Source organism: Lepidochelys kempii, chromosome 18, assembly GCF_965140285.1.
Source record: "Lepidochelys kempii isolate rLepKem1 chromosome 18, rLepKem1.hap1, whole genome shotgun sequence".
In the NCBI taxonomy this organism is placed as follows: Eukaryota; Metazoa; Chordata; order Testudines; family Cheloniidae; genus Lepidochelys; species Lepidochelys kempii.
The window spans coordinates 17,073,003-17,094,101 of record NC_136397.1 but is presented as its reverse complement, the minus strand read 5'-3'; the positions used below and the strand labels follow the sequence as shown (position 1 = coordinate 17,094,101).

General features: G+C 50.9%; 1 protein-coding gene across 1 annotated transcript in view; it reads left to right on the top strand.

Moving 5' to 3' along the window:
• The window catches only part of ACAP3 (ArfGAP with coiled-coil, ankyrin repeat and PH domains 3), a 93,588-nt gene that overhangs the window by 58,624 nt on the left and 13,865 nt on the right, over window positions 1–21,099 (top strand). Inside the window, exons 11-25 of the mRNA XM_073316342.2 lie at window positions 1,475–1,587; window positions 5,973–6,024; window positions 7,301–7,401; window positions 8,573–8,684; window positions 9,407–9,615; window positions 10,814–10,883; window positions 11,010–11,104; window positions 11,830–12,044; window positions 12,627–12,731; window positions 13,138–13,233; window positions 17,297–17,389; window positions 17,953–18,173; window positions 18,868–18,977; window positions 19,958–20,068; window positions 20,195–20,256. Coding sequence (XP_073172443.1) covers window positions 1,475–1,587; window positions 5,973–6,024; window positions 7,301–7,401; window positions 8,573–8,684; window positions 9,407–9,615; window positions 10,814–10,883; window positions 11,010–11,104; window positions 11,830–12,044; window positions 12,627–12,731; window positions 13,138–13,233; window positions 17,297–17,389; window positions 17,953–18,173; window positions 18,868–18,977; window positions 19,958–20,068; window positions 20,195–20,256 — 1,765 coding nt within the window. The remainder of the gene's footprint in view (window positions 1–1,474; window positions 1,588–5,972; window positions 6,025–7,300; window positions 7,402–8,572; window positions 8,685–9,406; window positions 9,616–10,813; window positions 10,884–11,009; window positions 11,105–11,829; window positions 12,045–12,626; window positions 12,732–13,137; window positions 13,234–17,296; window positions 17,390–17,952; window positions 18,174–18,867; window positions 18,978–19,957; window positions 20,069–20,194; window positions 20,257–21,099) is intronic.

Genomic DNA, 21,099 nt, shown 5'->3' with positions numbered 1-21,099 from the left:
TAACCACGGAACAACACTTTACTGTCTGTTCGCTGCCAATTGCAGATTACACTTGAGGTTGGACATTTTCAACCATCAAGATACCAAGCCACCCGCACTTTCTCTTCCTAGCTGCTAGTGTAGCCCCAGCTTTCACTGGAGGAGGATCAGTGCGTGCACATTACTAACACCTAACAACAGAAACAGCTAAGGATACTGGAGTGAGAATAATTAATGGCTCCCAGTTATTGCAGTAATGTGAGATAGAAGATTCTGCAGGCATCGTTGTTTCAGGGGTGTTGTGTGAAAATATGCCCAGCAGGAGGCAGTGGTTTGTGGGTGACCTTTTTATAAAAAAAAAAATTACTTAAAACTATCTTCAAAAAGGTCTTATTTTGCCTAAACGGACTGAGAAAACCCTAAGCCAGGAAACTGGAGTAATTTGGCACTGTGGGGAACAATCATTAGGGTGGGAAATGCCCGAACTAACTGAATTCGTGAACACTTTCTCAGGCAATAAGACAAACCCAAAATTGTGGAGAGGAATGTGAATAGCCATGACAGTGAGAGACAGGGAGCACTAAATGCAACCAGATAACCATAACAGGGTTAAAAAAAACCTAGATAAATTCATGGAGGATCGGTCCATCAATGGCTATTAGCCAGGATGGGCAGGGATGGTGTCCCTAGCCTCTGTTTGCCAAAAGCTGGGAATGAGCGACAGGGGATGGATCACTTGATGATTACCTGCTCTGTTCATTCCCTCTGCGGCACCTGGCACTGGCCACAGTCAGAAGACAGGATACTGGGCTAGACGGACCTTTCGTCTGACCCAGTAGGGCCATTCTTATGTTATGTTCAGATAGAACAAGCTTCTCATGGGCAGAGATCTGCCTCGACATTTTCTGTCCTGCACCCCCTCAGCTATTCCAGTGTTAATTCTTAACCCAGCCCCCACCTCACTCCTGAGCTCCAGCACTTTCTGCAGTTATGGTCCTATTACCTGCCCTGGATCTGCCAGTATTCCTCCAGCCTGATGTGTATCACCTCAGCTATGCCAGTCCTGGAACGCCACTCTGCTCTGCCAAGTCCTGACCGCACCCTCTGTGTCTTAAACCTCTGGACCAGAGTCTAGCCATCATGAGGATTACGTCTGAGAGAAGAAGTACTCTCAAGATGCAAACTAGCCTCCACTAAAAACCAGGGCTGACACCAGCAAACTTATTTTCTCTTGCAACCTAATCAAGGATTGGAGCATAGGCCTCCCTTGAGGGAAAGGCTGCTTTAAATAACCCCTGCAGCTACAGAACCTTCTTACAGGTGTTCACATGTTTCCCAGTTGGATATCCTCATGGTCCTAACACTGATGTGCTGTTTGGGGTCACAGTTTCCCATTTATCTGGGTGTTTTTACTTTGCTTCTTGCCCTAGTTCTTGTGGCTCTGAACAGCACCAGCATCCCCTGATGTGTTTTCTCAACCTGTTTCGACCTGCAGGACTTCTCCTACGATGATTCCAAGGTGGAATTTAATGTTGATGCCCCCAACGGAGTGGTGATGGAAGGGTACCTCTTCAAGAGAGCAAGCAATGCTTTCAAAACATGGAATCGGTAAGTAATGTGAATCCCAACTGATAACTGGATGAGGGCTCTGAATGCATCTGCCTTTGCGACAACTCAGCAGGTGTTATCCTTTGCTTAAGTGGCTTCGTCAGCTCCAGGCCCACACAGAGAAGTGATGTTGGGTTGATGCAGAGTTGTCTGTCAGTGCAGCATCACTTAACTCTTTGTGTGCTGAACTTGTGAAGTCACTTAATATAAGAAGGGTCCTGTGATGCTGGCATGTTCTAAAGAGAAAGGTTTAGGCTCAGTAAAAGAAGCTGGATATTTTATAGATAGTGAAGAGTGTCTGCAGCACAAACTGGCTTCTGAAAATGTTTGTGGGACCATTCAGCTCTTCCACTGAAAGTCATTGAATCTTTCTTTTTTATTACTTCTTTATTTTATCAGCTACCTGCAGTCTGGTCCATCAGGGCCCAAGCTCACCATGGAAATAGTACAGTGGGAGACCATACATGCATTGGGATTAGCCTAGTTCTTTCTTTGCTAAGATCGGGTATAGTCCTAAAGGGTGAACCAGTGCAGTCAGCCTGTCTGCAGTTTGCTGCCTCTTGGTAAATGCCAGCAAACGTGCCAGCAAAAACCTTCCATCTTAGGACAACCACCAGCTTCATGCAGGGAGCACAGTACACAAAGCAGCTGGAGCCTTTCCCCAGGAAAGCTGTAAACTTGTAACCCTTAAGAGAAACATCCAACACAGCAGGACAAGCCTGGCTTTCGAGAGCTGCTAGTATCCAACCTCCCTGGGAGTGGGTGAGGTGGGAGCCTGGAAATGTCAGCTATGCAGCTGTGACCTGGCTCCTCTGGGCACTGCCCCTTCTCTCAGTCACTTACAAATATTTCAGATGATGGCTCATTGGGGATGCAGTTGAATAAATGCCTCCTGCACAGCTCTGGAGGCTCCCCAGCTCCCATGGACTTAGGTGAATTGCAAGCAAAGGGGGCTTCAGGTTCTCTCCTCAATCAATATTTGTGTGTGTCTAGTAACCCTTGTGATAGTCAACGGGCCTGATTTACGCTGGTGCAGCTGAGAGCAGAAGTCAAACCACTGGATTCTGTTATTAGTACATAAGATCTATGCTCCCTTGACCCACTCATGTTTTCCCCTCTCACCTGGCAGTGCAATCATAGAGGTCACCTGTCTGTCCAAGTTCAGGGTAATTTCTGCAACTAGGTAGAAGTGTGCACCTTTGAAACAAACAAGCAGTTCACAACATCCCTGTATTTTTGTATAGAAACTGTTGGTTTTATGCCTAGGGACAGGTAAGCTGGGGTATACCCCTCCCTCCCGAAACCTTCACCTCCAACTCAAGCTGGGCCTTTCTTGCCATTCCAAGATTGTCTGATGTTCTTAGTCCCTGTGCTTGCCATTTGCATGGCAGTCATGTGTATTCTCTGCACTTCAAGGTTTCCTGAGGCACCAGAAGCCAAAGTGCCAGATTCTGGAGAGAACAGCTGTTCTTGTAAGATTTTCAGCCCAGTGCTACAGAGGTTTGGATATGGTGCTTGCTAACCTGTGAACTACTCGGCACGCCTCTGAGCTGTATTTATGAACAATTTACGGTTTTCCCCGCAGTATTTCCAATACAGAGCTTTGCCTTGATTCTCAGTCTTTCACTCAGCAGAGCCAGGCTTCCTGATGAAAAAGGCCACCACACCATTCCAGTTTGTGTCAGATTAATGATGAGCTCCTACATTGCAGGATATCTACATTAGGGGCAGGGATGGACGTTTGTAAGTGAGTCCCCATCTCACCCCTGCTGACGATCCATGGGAGGTCTGAGCAAGGTACCCCATGCCCCCCAAGGCAGCTATTCACAGCTATACATACCCCCCCACAGCCCAGCTATTCACAGCCATCCATATCCCCCCCACCCCAGCTATTCACAGCTGTCCGTATCCCCCCCACGGCCCAGCTATTCACAGCCGTCCGTATCCCCCCCACAGGCCAGCTATTCACAGCCGTCCGTATCCCCTCCACCCCAGCTATTCACAGCCGTCCGTATCCCCCCCACAGCCCAGCTATTCACAGCCGTCCATATCCCCCCCACAGCCCAGCTATTCACAGCCGTCCGTATCCCCCCCACCCCAGCTATTCACAGCCGTCCGTATCCCCCCCACAGCCCAGCTATTCACAGCCGTCCATATCCCCCCCACCGCCCAGCTATACACGGCCATCCGTATCCCCCCCACCGCCCAGCTATACACAGCCGTCCGTATCCCGCCCACCGCCCAGCTATTCACAGCCGTCCGTATCCCCCCACGGCCCAGCTATTCACAGCCGTCCGTATCCCCCTTACCGCCCAGCTATTCACAGCCGTCCGTATCCCCCCACCGCCCAGCTATTCACAGCCATCCGTATCCCCCTTACCGCCCAGCTATTCACAGCTGTCCGTATCCCCCCACGGCCCAGCTGTTCACAGCCGTCCGTATCCCCCCCACAGCCCAGCTGTTCACAGCCGTCCGTATCCCCCTATGGCCCAGCTGTTCACAGCCGTCCGCATCCCCCTATGGCCCAGCTGTTCACAGCCGTCCGTATCCCCCCCACGGCCCAGCTATGCACAGCCGTCCGTATCCCCCCACAGCTCAGCTATTCACAGCTGTCCGTATCCCCCACAGCCCAGCTTTTCACAGCCATGCATATCCCCCTCACCGTGGGTGGGAAGATGCCATGGTGATTGTAAGGGCCCTGGGAAGAAGTCCCTGTTGGAAACATACGCAGAAGGATACTGGATGAAGAAGATCCCCTGAGGTCAGAATGAGATCCAGCACCACAGTCCAGCACATTCCCGGATGCTAATGCCCCAGCTAAGAAACCAAACAGGAGGCGATACAGAGCTGTGAGGAGCAGCATCCAGGGTCAAACAGCTGGGAAGGGAGCTTTCCACTTGGCTTCATGTGACAGCAAAGCCGCTTGAGAATATGTCGTTGCCACTGCCGGAGAGAACGGCTGTCACCAGGCGGAGCTCAAACTGCTGCAGCTCCAAACGCACTCAGGAGCTGATCAAAAGGGGCTTTCGAGCAGGCAGAATGGCCTGAAGTCTCCTGTGTGGCTCTGTTTCCTGGCAGACGCAGCAAATCGTTTACAATCGGCACCTTTTATCTCTGAGCAATGTCTCAAGCAAGGAGCTGAAAATAGAATCCTCTCTTGCCTCATTTTCCCAGGGTACCGAATTCCTTTGCATGTTGAACGTGTGGTAGATGCTTTAAATAATCCGCTGTCTATAGCCTAGCTGCAGTATGGCAGCCAAAACATCCAGATTCAAGGCCTTTGAGCTCTTCCCTCACCCTGATGTGTGTCCAGATATTTCCACACAGCCTCCATGGGCTGTAACAATATGGATTGCTGTCAATTCCCTCAGCTCCCCCGGGACAAAAGAGGATCTTTGTGGCTAAATCACAGGAATGAAGTGATAACACCTGGGTTATAATCCCAACTCTGACACTGACTCTTCGTGGCCTTGGACAAAGCACTTAATTTGGGTGTGTGTGTGCCTTAGTTTCTCCAGCTGTAAAGCGCTCTTCAATGCTATGGTGATACGTGCTATAGGAAAGTTGTGGAGTGGGGGATGGAGGGATGGGCCTCACAATGCCCCTGCAGATTTTGGTGAAAGTCAGAAAACCGGAAAGGCCGGATTTCCACGAATCGAACTGTTAGGATTCGATAGGCTCTAGATACAGGGGTGGGGCAAGCAAAGTCACTCTGGATATGTGGTTGAGGCAGTGACCTCACAGATGTCTGTGGCTGGGGAGCAGAGTTACTGTGGATACAGGGGAAAGCCAGTGATCTTAGGCCTAGGGGTTAAAGTTCGGGGTTAGGGTTTAGGCATCACAGAGCATCCTCTGCCTGCAGCACCAAATGGGCCCACTGTGTTCCTGATTTTAGTCAAAATCAGGCTGCTGGAAGCCTTTTTCCGCCCCTCCGCTCCTCGGCCTGTGCCGTCTCCCCAAGGCGGCCCTGTCATCCCCACTCCTCTCAGCCAGGCTTCTCCCTCCCCCCCAAACTCCAAAGTGGGGGGGTAAGAGGTCTGGCCTACGTAAGAAACAAAGTGTACAACTCTGATGTTATCCCTCCCCATCTTTCTGTCTGTATGTCAATATTTCTGGAGAAGTATCGAGGACTCTTGTCACCCCAGTGTCTCAGTGCCAAATACAATAATCCATTAACATTGCAAAGCACTTCTTTAGTCTCAGAAGGAAGATAAATCTTATTTCCACACTGGTCTTTCCCACAATCCCTAAAACCGGGGCACATGTTGTAAGTGCAGAGGAGATGCCCTGTTCTTCAGGGGAAAGTAGGTTGCATCTCCCCCCACCCCCAAGCTTTGGCACTGTTCACTTGCTCTGATGCGTCTTTCTTTCCTCTCTCTCCTCAGGAGGTGGTTCTCCATACAGAACAGCCAGCTGGTCTACCAGAAGAAGCTAAAGGTCAGTGAGCATATTTCAGATGACATTAGCAGATTAGCCAACTTGTCTGATGTCCTGCTGTTCTGGGGACTTGGGCACCATGGGGGAAAGAAGAATTGGATCCGATGAAGAGCTGACAGCAAACCCGGTCTGAAATTTCCTCTCATATAATATTAGACTCAGAACCCAAGCTGCTCTGACAACCAAAGGACAGCGGCTGGTGTTTATAATGACCCCAGTCTTGTTGCCCAACAGAGTAACAGAGAGGTGATGTGCTGAGTAACTCCGTTCCTGCCCCGGTTTGATATGCCACGTTTGGATTGTGGGTGCTCCACGGGGCAATCTCCGTTCCCGTCAGGAGGTAGTCTGCTCAATCGGCAGGGCTCAGAAAGTGGGCTTGGTTACTCTTTTGTCTGTCTGAGAGGAAAAGGGGCAGGAGACAGCACTGTCGTACCCTGAAATCCAGCACAATGGCAAAATCTGTGGGGCTTCCCTCTGAGTTGGTAATTCCCAGGCTGTGGTATTATTGTTATTAATTTGTGTAATTGTAGCACCTGGAGTCCCAGTGATGGACCACACTCCATGGTGCTAGGCACTGTACACACACAGAACACAAAGACAGCCTTTGTCCCAAAGATTTTGCAATCTCAATATAAGACAGGAGGCAAGAAATGGACTCAGGCAGACAGACGGGGGGAGTACCAGGAAACAATGAGACAACACTGATCAGTGTAATAGGCTGTGGTTGCCTGGCACTTACTGAAGATCAGTCTCCAGTCGTGTTGATTGTGTTCTCCTGGATTTGGTAGGAAATGAGGTCCAGGCATGGGCACTCTGGCTTGGGTACACAATGATTTCCCCACCAACATACACACACACACACAATTTCCCTCCTCTCCCCCATACAAGACCCTTTGTCCACAACTCAAGACAAATTGTATCTGAGTTTTGAAAAGCTTGTTGCTCCTGTTAGTTATCAGGTCCCTGCTCTTTGGGGTTCCTGCTGATTTGGGATGTGCTTTAAAATACCAGGAGATAGCCTGTTCTCAAAGTATTTCCAGCCTGGCCATCAGCTGGAAGCACCAGAAACTTCATGAGAGAATTTTCATGAGATTTGCCTGCCCAGACTTGCAGAGGTTGGCTGGGTCAGCGAAAACGCTGAGCCTTCTGAGGTCCACTCAGACGAAAGAGCGCTCTGGACAAGGGAATTGGTGAGGAGGGGAAGAGATCTGTGGCAGGTCTGAATAGGACAGGGATTCAGAGAGGAGTGTAAAGTCACCCACTCTCCTTCTTTCAGGATGTCCTCACGGTGGTGGTGGAAGACCTGCGGCTCTGTACCGTCAAGCCCTGCGAAGACATAGAGAGAAGATTTTGCTTTGAGGTCGTCTCACCTAGCAAGTAAGTTTTGCGGCTCTTGGAAGCTGCAGAATGCAATGCTGTGACTGTGTACGGGGTTGTAAAACACCCAGCAAGTAGATTCCGACCTGGGGACATCCTCCTGGCCTGCACTCAGAGTTGCAGTCCTATCAGCTGGCGATTTTTTTCAACCAGATGCTGAGCGGTGTTTGGAGACAGCCTGTCAGGGTGGGGAGCTGCCAGAGCTGCTGAATAATGCATGAAGGGAATTTATAAGGGTCTGGGCCTGCCTGGCCACTTTTCCTCACAAAGTGCGGAGTCACCAGCATGGCTCCCCAAGAAGCAGCTGGCTGCTGATGGCATTATAAGCATCAGAGTGGAGGGAGCAGTTGTGTGAGGGGAAGGAGTGTGTAAGTGGGGGAATGCCGGGGAAGGGTGCGGGGAAGTGTGCGTGTGTGTATGCGTGTGTTGGGAGGAAAGGAGAGATTTTCTGTGTGGGTGGAGGAGGAGGAAGAGGGAGCACGTGGTGCGTGGGGGAGGGTGTAGTGGGCTGATGAGGGAGAGAACTTGTGAGGGGCGGGTTCCAAGTGTGTGGTGAGGGGACGCCGAGATGTGTGTGTGTGTGGTTGGCGGCATCCATAATGCATTTCCCTGCAGCTGGGAGTGTCCTATCAGGAGGCCATGGTGCTGTCACCCCTTAATGGGTGGGCTGAGCTTCAGGAGGTGGGGGCATTGCTCAGGCTGCATGGGGATGCGAGGAGCACTCGAGCCTCACTGCTCTTCCGGGGCTGGAAAGGGGGATTAATTTGGCTGTTTACTCTGAAACCTAATGAGAGCAGCACTGTGGGCAATGGACAGCCTGTGTGAGGGAAACAGAGGCGCACACTGAGGAGAGGAACTGTCATATTCCTGTTTTCCACCCACCCTCTATGTACCTGGGGATGGTTGGGGCAAAAGCAGGGCTGCTTTAATGAACTGGGGTGGGGTGAGGAGAGAGAGCTTCTCTGAGGTAAATTTTGCCCCAAGCCATGCCTGGGAACTTCATGTCCTTACCATGCATCTCCAAACCATACCGTCGTCCCCCTCGGTGAAGCTAGGCTGTGAGGCTGGTCATAAACTCAGGCACTTCACTGTGTTGTGGTTTCCCACGTCCCATACCCCAAGCCCTTGTTCTCACGCCAACCAGCGTCTCTTATGCCTCTCACCTACCCAGGAGCTGCATGCTGCAGGCCGACTCAGAGAAGCTGCGCCAAGCCTGGATCCAGGCGGTTCAGGCCAGCATCGCCTCCGCTTACAGAGAGAGCCCAGACAGCTACTACATCGAAGTGAGTCCGGGGGCAGGGACAGGCGCTCGCAAGCTGTCGCAGCGCCACTCCCGGGCATGGGCTCTTGCTAGCATGTACCGGTGTTCAAACGATGACAGTGCCGGCCCAAAGGCAGCTGTAGTTTAGCAAACGAAAGGCAAGCTTACAAAGCGTGGTTGGGGATGTGATGGAGGGCAGTCCGGAAGCCCTCACCTTCCCCAGGATATACTCCCCTGGGGAACACTGAGGGGAGTTCACTCTCTGGTAAGATGAGACAAACACAAGGCACAAGGCATCGGTCTGGTACATACCATGCCATCATTTGTGTGCTGCTAGCCTTGGTGTGTAGTACTTGGGGGAAGAGAAGGGTGTGTTGTGTAGCACCGTCTGGTGACAGAAGTCACTAGCACAGGTGAAAGATTCATGCTTCCCTTCATCCACATCCCCAAACTCCGATTCAAAGGGAGTGAACAGACTGGGGTATCCTCAACCCTCCCCTCCCTTGGCATGAGCTCAGGTTTGTCTAGCTGACATTTTTCACCTGTGACAGTCACATTAACCCCCCCCCCCACACACACACACATCCTCCCCAGTCCTTCCCAGTATGATTCTATAGTGTCTCCCTGGAATGGCAGAGCAAATCCTAACTAGCCCATCAGCCTGCCTCTCTGCCTGCACACACGTAACTCCCCGCCATCTGTCCTCCAGCAGAGCACACAGTGACTCCCCTTCTCTCTCTGCAGAGACTGGACCGAACCGCCTCCCCTTCCACCAGCAGCATCGACTCTGCCACTGACTCTCGGGAGCGGAGTATGAAGGGGGAGAGCATCCTGCAGAGGGTCCAGAGCATCCCTGGCAATGACCAGTGCTGTGACTGCGGCCAGGCGGATCCCCGATGGGCCAGTATCAACCTGGGCATTCTGCTGTGCATCGAGTGCTCTGGGATCCACAGGTACTGTGTGTGTGTGTGCTGCTCGCCCAGCCTGAGGGCCTGGGTGCTTTGCCTGCCTGCCGCTGCGGGATGTCTGGCGGGAGCTGGTCTGTCATGTGTGTACGGTCAGGTTCAAAGGTCATAGAACACTCCTGAGTGTGTGTGTGTAAGGGAGGGAGAGAGAAAGAGTGAGGGAGACAGAACAGGGTGTGTGTATGTGACACACTCACTCTACAGGTTTCAGAGGAGCAGCCGTGTTAGTCTGTATTTGCAACAAGAAAAGGAGGACTTGCGGCACCTTAGAGACTAACCAATTTATTTGAGCATGAGCTTTCGTGAGCTACAGCTCACTTCATCGGATGCATGTCTACAGCATATGGAGCATTGATATATGTAGAGGATCCAGCACAAGGCCTACTACCACATAGACGTAAATGTAATCTCTTGGTTGTGGTAAAAATAGTTACCATATTTCACCTACAGAGCATTTTACAGAAACTAACTAATAAAATCTTCAGCCGTTCTAGAAGCTGTTATGATCTCTACTGCCAGCTACCCTGTCCTGGAATTTATGAAGAACTTCGTGGGTAAAACTGGGAGTCAGGAGATCTAGACTCTATTCCCAACTGCTACTGACTTGCCCTGTGACCCTGGGGAAGTCACTTACCCTGTCTGTGCCTTACTGTCTACATTTCTAACATGGGAATAATCCTTGCACACTTTTGTAAGGTGCTTTTGAGATCCGTGGCGGGAAAGGTGCTATATATGTGCAGATTATTATTAGTATTATCATTAGCATCCTCTGTGATATCAAACCACGTGTGTGCTGTGCAATCCAGCTCTCACAGACAACCCTACAATAACAAGCCAGCACTCACCTGCAGTAGTGGAATGCAAGTGCCAAGTAAGGAAACCTAGTTCCATTCCAGGTTTCCTAGGACGGACTGTAAGTAAGGAGAATAAAAATAAAAAGAATTCAGTGACAAACAACTCAACTGGGTGCCTCTTTCGTTTGAAGAATTCAGTGGGAACCCCGCCAGGAGAGGGGGCAGTTCTGTATGTGTGGAATTCTCTCCCTCTCTAAATCGATCCCTTTTGCTACATCCATAAGACCTGGGTTTGCCCTCATTCACCCTGTAGCCACTCACAGTTCTGCTTTGTTGTATAGAGTCTGTTTTGCAGCCTATAACCTGTCTCTGTCTCCCCTTTGGTTCTCTAGGAGTCTGGGCGTTCACTGTTCCAAAGTCCGCTCTCTCACACTGGATTCCTGGGAGCCAGAGTTACTGAAAGTGAGTGCTGATTTTCAGTGCCAGCAGGCTGAGGAAGTGGGGTGGGAATCCCTGGTGGGGTGCTGAGGGGGAGGCGGAAGGCGGCTGCTCTCCTGATTGCTTTGTTCCTCACTTGGTGTATCGCAGCTAATGTGCGAGCTGGGGAACAGCACCATGAACCAGATTTACGAGGCACAGTGCGAAGAGCTGGGACTTAAGAAGCCCACTGCGGGGAGCTCCAGGTAAGTCGAAGCCCACCCACCTCTCAGTCCAGTTTGGGGATGACTCCCCCAAGCTCTGTCATTGAGGTGCAGGCCAGCAGGGGGGTCAGTATATCTGCATGGAAGTGTTGTAGGAAATGGAAAGGGAGATCAGCTTCGCCCTACCCTGTCCAGCTACATAGCATGGCCTGCTGATGACAGCCTAGACCTGCAAGTCACTGGGAGCTGCAGCTGCTCAGCGTCTCTGAAAACCAGGCCATTTGTTTAGAAGCCTGACTTTCGTCCCCTTGGTTGGAGGATTCCACCTTTAGTGACATGCCCAAGGCCACAGAGTGAGCCAGTGGCAGAGCGAGGAACAGAACCCCGGTATCCTGACTCTTAGCGCCTGGGTCTTCCTGGCCTGGCCTCTCCCATAGTCACTTACAAAGTGGGTGTAAAATCCGACTAACTCCCGCTGCATAAGGTCCAAGGCACTGGGGAACCAGGCCCAGGATGCTCTTCCCTGATCTCCCAAGCTTAGCAGCATTCCTGCTGTGCCCCACCCTACGGAGCAAGCCTGTTGATACATTTTTCACTGGCCTGAGCGTAAGGGGCATGAACTGTCCCAGCGCCATGGGAGATCAGCCCCTCCCCATGCGCTTTCAGGGTTCGGGGTGTGAGACGAGCCTGCAGTTGCCAGGCTCTCTTGGTAGGTTTAAATGAGCCCCGTATGGCACGGTAAATGCCTTTTTCTGCACTGCCCTCAGGCAAGACAAGGAAGCCTGGATCAAGGTCAAGTATGTGGAGAAGAAGTTCCTCAAGAAGTTGCCTACTGGGGAGGCCCTGGCGGAGAACGAGAGGAAACCCCGGCGTTGGAGTGTGAAGAAATGCCAGCGACACAACAGCACCACAAAAGCACCTACGGCTCGTAGGAAGTACCGGCATGAGGCAGGAAATGCATCGCCGGCCCCGCTCTCATCAGGTGGAAACCCGTTCCCCTCCTTTCTTTCCTATAAACTGGGCTACAGCCACCTTTGTGCGTGCTTGCATGTGTGTAGCGCTGTCCTCAATGTAGGTATTTTGGATCTGATAACATGTCTGTGCTCCTGTCTCCCCCTAGTGGCTGCAGCCTGCAGAGGCTATAAGACCTAATACTGCTGCCCCAGCATGTCCTTTGCACAGGTCACCCATGGAATTTCCTAACAAGCTGTATCTTCCTAACCAGCCTTCTTAGTAGTAGAGGGTGGGACCATTACACTGAGGTGACCAGCAGGCCCCTTCTTTTGCTTCCTTTACACCACAGCTTTCTGTTCTTTCATTCGGTTCAAACCTCCTTTACTGTTTTTACTCAGCTGGCCCAGAATACAGTCCTAGGGTTACCAACTGCCCAAAATGTCATGGGATGGTGGTGATTTTACCCCCTCGTCCCTGCTCCCCATTTGTTATCGGCATAGATTTGCACACTTCTGAAGCACACTTGACGTTCAGGCTCAGATTGTACAAATGCGACCATGGGATTGTCTTTTTTCCTCCTCCATATTTAAAAATCCCTCCTTGCAAACAGCTGCCACTCTGGAGAGGAAATTCCGGCGAGACTCTCTCTTCTGCCCCGACGAGCTGGACTCCCTCTTCTCGTACTTTGACACCGGCACTGGCTCAGGACCACGCAGTAAGTACAAATAACACAGCTCTCCTCTGGGCATGTCTTTGCCTCCCACCTCTTCTAGGGCATGTGCATTGCACCCGACCAACGGCAAGGTATCTGTCTCACTGGAGAAGTGACCAAATCACACACACACTGGGGGAAATGTTTCAAGAGAGTGATGGGGAGTTACTTGCACAAACCCCAACCCACTGCCCTTTTTATTCCACTGGTTTTTTAAAATCTCTTTCTAATCAATCCCAGGCGTTTGTATTTTGGTGAATGGGATTTTTTTCGCGCTCTTTACCCCCAACCTGAGCATTTCACCAGCTGTTTCTTTTTTTTATTTTTTAGCAAGTCTTACTGCTAACATTTTTTTTTTGTGTGTTTGTGACGATTAACTCCCCTCACATTCCGTCCACCTTCCTCTTAGGTGCCAGCCACATCTCTATGCAGCACCCGCTGGCAGCTGGCCCCTGGAGTGGCATTGGTCCCGGTGGGAGCGGTATGCCGTTCCTCCTGGACGGAGGTAAGGTGACGCCATAGCAGCTAGCAGCAAAAGAGCCCCAAAGATATGACTTGTTCCAACCAAAACTTAGATGTATTTTTTGCAATCACATCATTGGAACTCAGATACCACCGTGATAGGTACCTTAGGAAGATCAGAGAGAGATAGGTAGACATTCTAGTGAAGCAAACAGCTGAAGTTTTTTAGACTCTGATTCAGCAAAGCACACACTTAATTTAAAGTACATGTTACGTCTCACTGAAATCAGTTAAAGACATGCTTTAGTGCTTTGCTGAGTCCGGGCTCCAAAGATGCCAGAGCAAGTATCAGGAGAAGCTAATTTTCAGGGAACTCCTGGATTCAGAATTTTTAGCTAAACTGAAACGATCCTTCTACCAGCATAGTTAGCGCTGGACTCTTCCAAAGCACTCTGCGTTATCCTAACATTGCTCCCGTTGAAGGCAATGGTAGATTTACCACTGACTTCCATGGGAGCAGAGTTAATTTAGTGCTGAGTGCTTTGGCAGATTCTGTGTACATGCCATGGGCCGCTCACTCCCTTGGGGTAAATCTGGAATAATTCCATTGTCCTCATTGGAGTTGCTCTTTATTTGCACTGATGTTATTGAGAACGAAGTCTAACCCTTAGTGCACGTGGTCCTAATCCCCCACTCATATCTATGGAGGCAGACCTCTGCCCCTGCTCATATCCAGAATCCTGCTGAAGCCAAAGAGGTTGCACACGGGCACAGGTGTGTATCCGATTGCAGAACTGGGGCCTTTATTGGCCAGAGTTGGCAAATCTTGTAAACAGTTTTCCTCAAATATTGGTTCACATTTTTAACAAACTAGCCTGGTTGGCTGCATTCGCTTCTCTTTTGCATTCGCTTTCTACAAAACACTGCAAGGAGTTTGCTGGCAGGAACATTTGTCAAAGCAGCACATTGAAAATGACACATTGCAGAATATTCACACAAGGTGACATTTTAATTCTTACATTGGACACCTGATCCAAAGAGTTGCACTCATCCAGTAAAGGCACAGAAACAGCCTCTGAGGCCTAATCCAATCAAAACAGTTTGTCTTTTGGATATCCATTACCTGCAGGGAACTAATCCAAAGCAATCCAGGGGCCAAGGATTAGTCACTGACATTTTTCAAGAAATGATTTTGAATAATGAAGAAATTTGAGAAACTCGGGGCCTATTCATGGACAGTTTGGAAAAAAGGGAAAAGAAGCAAAATTCACCAAATAAACTATATGCTAAGAATTACCCTCCCTGCTGTAGTTATGGCCCAGGAGTTCACAGGCCTTTGGGCACCTCTGACAACTGGGACTCAAATCCTGCTTCAAGGTCAGAAATGAAATGAGTTTGATGTTCTTGATCTTGTGTCTAAGGGTGCATTGTCCCTATAACAAATCTGCCATACAGCACTATTCAACCTAACTGGGACCCTGTGCTCAGGGGAGCACCAGCACTGGAATATCCTTGTGTGTGTGTCATGGCAAGATTGAATGTATTGGCCGAGCTGAAGGAAGGAAGCTTTCTTGCCCCTAACATACCTGGCTTTGGATGATGCTATTACACCATCACTTTTATGAGTACGTCATTTTTTATGCAGGAAAAGAACTTGGGACTCGATTCTGCAAGATGCTAAGTGCCCTGTGGGAGGCACTTAGCAGCTTTTACAGCCTTCCACCATTAGCGTACAAGAAAGTGACAGTGGATTGACAATCAATCAGCCACCCCTGTAAATACTTGTTCTTTATATTAAACAAGTACGAAATCAAACCTTACCCTTCTGCTGTGCATACTAAACAGAAACGCTTGAAAAAATTGTTCATCGCTCCATGAAAAATCTATGTCACTCCTAAAAGTGATTTATTACTAATTTCCCAATGGCATATCAAGAGCACTGACAAAGAATAAAGTGCCTGATGTTTACAAATTTGGACCAGATTCTGTTCTGTCACCCCAGTGTAAGTTTGGAGTGATTCCACTTACATCATTGGTTTTACACTGATGTAACAGGTCAGTGGCTGGAACAAAATGTCGAACACAAAATGACTTCATTCATAAATTAACGGTGGTTGATTTTTCTCTTTATGTTTCTTGCAATTGTTTTTTATTGGTTACACTGCCAAGTCTTATTATAATTTTGTGTTGAAAGGGAATTGCAAGATCAGAAGCCTGCTTTTAAACTGGCCAATACTTTATTCAGAATGAAAAATTGCTAATGCAGTTGCATTTAAAGGGAAGCCAAGCCAGCAGCAGGACATCACTCAGGTGTCTCTGTGTCCTTTTTGCATCTTTAAACAGTTGTTCCAACCACTGAATCCTGAAGTGAGAGGTTGTGAGTTAACTTGGTGGAAGTAACTGACTCCTATCATTGGAAGTCACAAGGGGCCCAAGTTGCCCAGTTTGCACCTTGATTTGGATCTGGATCCTAAATTCAGGTATATCCAAACCCTGGAGATTTTGGTTTGGGCCCATATCTCTACGGGACCATCCCATTCTGCTAGCGATTCACAAAGGGATGGGACATTTTTGTGGATATCAAGAATACCCAGAGTTATAATTAATGACAACAAATTTTTGGATGGGATATTAAACCTCATATTTCAGGGATTATTTGCAATGAGGATGAGACCTAATGTGAGGGGCAGATTATCCCACATCCGTTTTACACCTTCCTCTGATATGTCTGGTGCTGGCTGCTGGATTAGGTGGGCCTCAGATCTGATTCAGTCTGGTGGGCTCCTATGTTCCTGGAACGATTCTCCTTTGGTTTGCCTGCAGCTGTAACTGCAGTGGGAACTGGAGCGGAAGGTTCTGTCCTTTCCAGGAGGGAAGGAGAGTGCCTACTACAAACATAGAGTTCAGTGCGCTTGAAGGCAGGGACTCTCCTCCTTAAAAGTCGAGCGCCTTGCTCTGCCCTGGCATTCCGAGCCAGCCGGTGTCTCCTCGTACATTAGCTATGGTCCTTGCGGGGCTTGCTGGATATTGTTCTGGGGGCTGTGTGTAAGGGGCAAAGTATCAGACACTGTCTGGTTGAATCCTGTGTAAACACAAAGGATTGGGCATGATTTAGGGGGAGGGTCAGGCTGACTGGCATGTGACCCTTCAGGGGTTGCACCTTAGGAATGACTTAGTGGGGATCTTGTTTTGGGGGCTGTGTGTAAGGGGCAAAGTGTCGGACACTATCTGGTTGAATCCTGTGTAAACACAAAGGATTAGGCATGACTTAGTGGGGAGGGTCAGGCTGACTGGCATGTGACCCTTCAGGGGTTGTACCTTAGGAAGATCAGAGAGAGATAGGTAGACATTCTAGTGAGGCAAACAGCTGGGTTAGGCCCCCGAGTTGTGAGTTTCATTACAAACTCGGGGAGGCGATTCATGCCCGGAGCCAGTAAGGGGTGAGTGAAGGGGCAGCATCCCTTTGGAGACCTTTCTTCCCGGCCACGGGGGTTGCCCCCTTGGCATTTTCTCAGCTGCCACCTCCACAGAAGTCAGGGGCAGGGTGCAAAAAGGCTCTGCCATGGAGGTGCTGTGTGTCCTCAGTCAAGTCACTTCATCTCTTTGTGCCTCAGTTTCTGTGACATGTTTGCCCACCGTGGGATATTTAGCAGCCCAAGGGGGAGAGGGCGTTGCGAGGGTTCATTAGAGGAGGGGCGGCCCCTGGCAGATGTGAAGCACAGTATAAGCTAACGGCCCAGGGAGCTGGGCAAGCTAACCCACCACAGGCAGTGACGGGTCAGCACATGCCGGTGACTCCCGCAGGGTGGTGGGAAAGCGCTCGGGAGGGCACAGCCAGGGCAGCTACAGATACAAGCAGAGCATTGTCATTATCAGCTTCTGACTCCGCACACCCCGCTGTAAAGTGCTCTCTGCGGCTGCTCCTTGCCGGCCGTTCACCACCCAGTCTCTGGGCCCCGCTCCTGGGGCTCGGGCCAGAAGGAGATGCAGCGGGGAAGGCTGGAGGGTCCCGCGAAGGCCCGGGGAGACGGGCGCCCTGCTACGCCACGAGCAGGCTTTGCCTGCATATTAACACGGTCTCGGTTTGTCTTCTGTTGGCCCCGCAGGTCTGAGTAGCGACAGCGGGCTGGGCGGCAGCACAGACGGAAGCACCGATGTCCTGGTGTTCGGCTCAGTGGTGGACAGCGTCACGGAGGAAGGTGAGCGTGACGGGCCTCGGCGTCGCCTCGTTGGCACGTGCCGCACTGCATCGTGCTCAGGGATGCCTGACCAAAACGTGGGGGTGGGGGGCACGGGTTCGCCAAGCAGCGCACCTCCATAACCATCCCTGAGGGGCCGTCGGCTCTCCAGGGGGGTGGTAATCTCCCCACAGCGTTGCCAAGGGGAGTGACCCCTGTGTGCCATGCCCTGAGCCCCAGAGCAAGGAGCAGTTCCCACCCTTTATGCCCGGGCTCTCTAGAGAGGGAAGGTGTCACCCCCTAGCCCTCCCTGAGGTTCTCCAAAGAGTTGCCCACGCCTTGCCCAGGTTCTTCCCTGGTGGGGATAGTCGCTCCATTCCTTCCCGGGGTCCCCAGAAGGGGAAGAGATCACCCCTTCACCCTGTGTGCTTGGGGCCTGAGCCCCCGTCAGTAAACAAGGCCCCAAGGCCAGGAGGGGGCAGAAGGAATGGGAAAGTGGGGAGCCCCTTGGCAAAGCTCGACGTGGGGTCTGTGCTGTTGACTCATCCCTCCTCTCTCTCCGTCCCCTCCCCGCCCCCCGCCAGAGTGCGAAGTGTCGGAGGAGTCCAGCGGCGAGGCGGAGATAGAGCAGGAGGCCTCGGACCTGGAGGACCTGCGGGAGTTGCACCCTGGCCTGCTGATTTACAAGGCAGCGCAGGCCAGGAACTTGCCTGTCATGGCAGAGGCCCTGGCACATGGCGCCGAGGTCAACTGGGTGAATGACGAAGATGAAAACAAAACTCCTCTGATTCAAGCTGTGATGGGGGTAGGTAGGGCTATGCAGACCCTGGGGGAGGCTGGGGGGCTGGTTCAGCAGAGCTGATAATGCAGCTGGTTAATGCCCTAGAGTCCTGTGTTTAAATCGGTCTCAGATGCCAAGTGTGCCTAGTTTGGTGGCATTAGAGGCTGTTTGTTCACACTGCAAAGGGGCTAGTGCTGGGACTGGAATCAAAGCGGGTGCTGCAGGCCAGGACTGAGGTGCATTGGCCGAGTGGCAGGTGGAGGCCAGCACTGGGATAGCAGGGGGTGCAGAAGTCTAGGTCCAGGTGCATTGGCAGAGGGAGGCCTGTACATCACCCGTGTGCATGTCACCAGGTACCAACCCCAGTGCTGGCTGTTTCTAATTAGAAACTCCCCCTTTAAAATGAAGCCTTCCCTTCTTGGGGAAGGGATCGGATGAGGATTCAGAGAGTTTAGCCTGATAAGACAAGGAGGGAGACCCTTCTGGAGCTGCTTTGGGCATATTTATTCTTGCGTGTCTATCTCTCCAACTGTAATGGATTATTTTGTGGTTTTCCATTTCTTGATATGCCTGACATTGCTGGGGCAGCCCTGGGATGGGATTCGCATTGTGAATGCTGTGTGATCTGCTTGACTCTTCCCCGGAGCAGCCTTGGTTTTTATCAGCAATCCAGCAGTGCAACAGGACTCAACAAAACTTCTCTCCCTCTTCTAAACAGGGCTCCTTGATAGCCTGCGAATTTTTACTCCAGAACGGAGCAGACGTTAACCAAAGAGATATCCGGGGCCGGGCTCCTCTGCACCATGCCACGTACCTGGGGCACACTGGGTAAGTCCCTCACTCACTCCCGAGCCCACGGGTTGGGTTGCACCGAAGAGCCCCAGTGGGCTGGTGCGGCTGGGTTTTTGTGAATCAATTATTTGAAAATCACATGTTTTTCTAGCTACTGGACAACAGCCTGTTTGGTGTGTCAGGGATAGAAGAGCCCAATTCCCCCGTGGCTGGCATAAATGGAACCCTATATGCTGTAGGTCTGACTCTGATCTGGTCTTGACTTCAGTGGAGTTACTTCTGATTTGCACCAGCATAAATGAAAGGAGAGCAGCATAGATTTATTTTTATTAGACTGTTTCTTTCTCCTCTTTCTGCTCTGATTCATAGCTGCTCGCTGCGTTTATTATGATTATTGTTCATGTAGGAGCCCTAGTCATGGACTCCAGTTGTGCAAGGTGCTGTACAAACACAGAGACAGTCCCTGCCCCAAATTCTCTCCAGTCTCGGCTCCGTTTTTCACCCTGTGGATTTATTTGTCCCCTTTCCCCTTCTCTGCTCCCATTTCCCAGCTCCTCTGAGTGTACTATGAGCTTGTCCTGGACGAATCCTCTAATGTTAGAGTTCAAGTTGAACGTTCGGTTCGGTCATGCAGCAATTGGGTGGGTTTGAAGTTAGGCAAAAGTGTGATCATCCCTGCTTCTGAGGACACGTAACCCTTTGGGGTGAAATTCACCCCTGTGCCGAGGGCAAGCACGGAGCATAGCGGCCACGCTGCATATGATCTGGTGTCACTACCCACTAGCGCCATCTGGGTGGGGCAATGGGGTTTGGGTCCCCCATTCACTCACTCACTGTCACTCATGTAGAGACCCACACTGGCCTCCACTCTGACACCCTTTGCTCCTTTGCAAAAGCCTGAGCGGGAGCTCGTCCCCTGTCCGGAGAGCAGGCTAGCCGTGAGCACAGCGCCACTGTTGTGGTTCGGCCGGGGAACCTGTATTTCTGCTCTGAAGTCTTTCATTTCCCATTTTCAGCCAGGTCTGCTTGTTCCTAAAGCGAGGCGCCAACCAGCATGCAGTGGACGAGGATGGCCAAGACCCCCTCAGCATTGCAGTCCAGGCAGCCAACGCAGACATAGTCACCTTGTAAGTGTTGTCTACCTTTGGGGATATTGCGGCTGGAGCTAGGCCCCAGCTTTGCGAGCAATCTCCAAACTAGTCAGGAAAGGATAATAAAACCTCTTCTCCTTTTTTCCCTCTTTCTCCCTCTAGGCTGCGTCTGGCTCGAATGAACGAGGAGATGCGAGAAGCCGAGGGCCCCTTCGGACAACCAGGTCAATATCCCAGCAACAGCCCCACTGAGCTCCAGTACAGGAAGTGTATACAGGAGTTCATCAGCCTTAATATAGATGAGTGTTAGTGACAACTCCCCACCTGCCTCTCCTTTGCTGTCTTGAGTGGGCTGAATTCAAGAATGCCGCCTGAGCCCCACCTTTGGTGTATATTGGTGTTTCTTGCAGATTGGCCTGATTCTGATGCCTACGGCAGAGAGTCCAAGAGCCACAGAGGAAGGAGAGGGAACTTTGTGTTAGTGTGTAATTCTCATGCTTGACTAGAGACGGTCAATTTCACACAGGAGGAGATTCAGGGCACACCACAGACCATGGCTCATGGATTTGAGTGTGCAGGGAGCACACGAGTTTAGTGTAAAAAAAGAAAAGAAAACCCTTTATTGGCAGAAGAAAATCACCAACGATACAGCTGGATGATATGTTTGGAACCCGCTGTGTATTTGTAGCGCTGTAGATCGGCCCTACACCCGAATTATCGTATGAACAAAGTTTGTTTGGACAGTGTGCCGTTGCTGGAGCCCTCTCTTATCAATGGTGCTCAGCAACTTGAAGGACTCGTTAGCAAATGGGGTGACTGCAAGGTTGGGAAGTTGTCAGATCCGGTTTAAAATGCTAATGCGGGGGCCTCTTAAGTCTGGAGGAGGCAAGCTGCAGGTAGAGATCCTCTGCTGCAAAAGGCACACGGTATGGGGCAGGAGGGAGAGACATGGCCGCCCACCTTACATGCTCTCAGGTTTAAACCAGCAAAGCTCCCTTTTTTAAGCCAACAGTAGCTAGCTGGTCAAAGCCATAGCTCAGCTGCTTCCTGGACTAGGGTGCGATGTG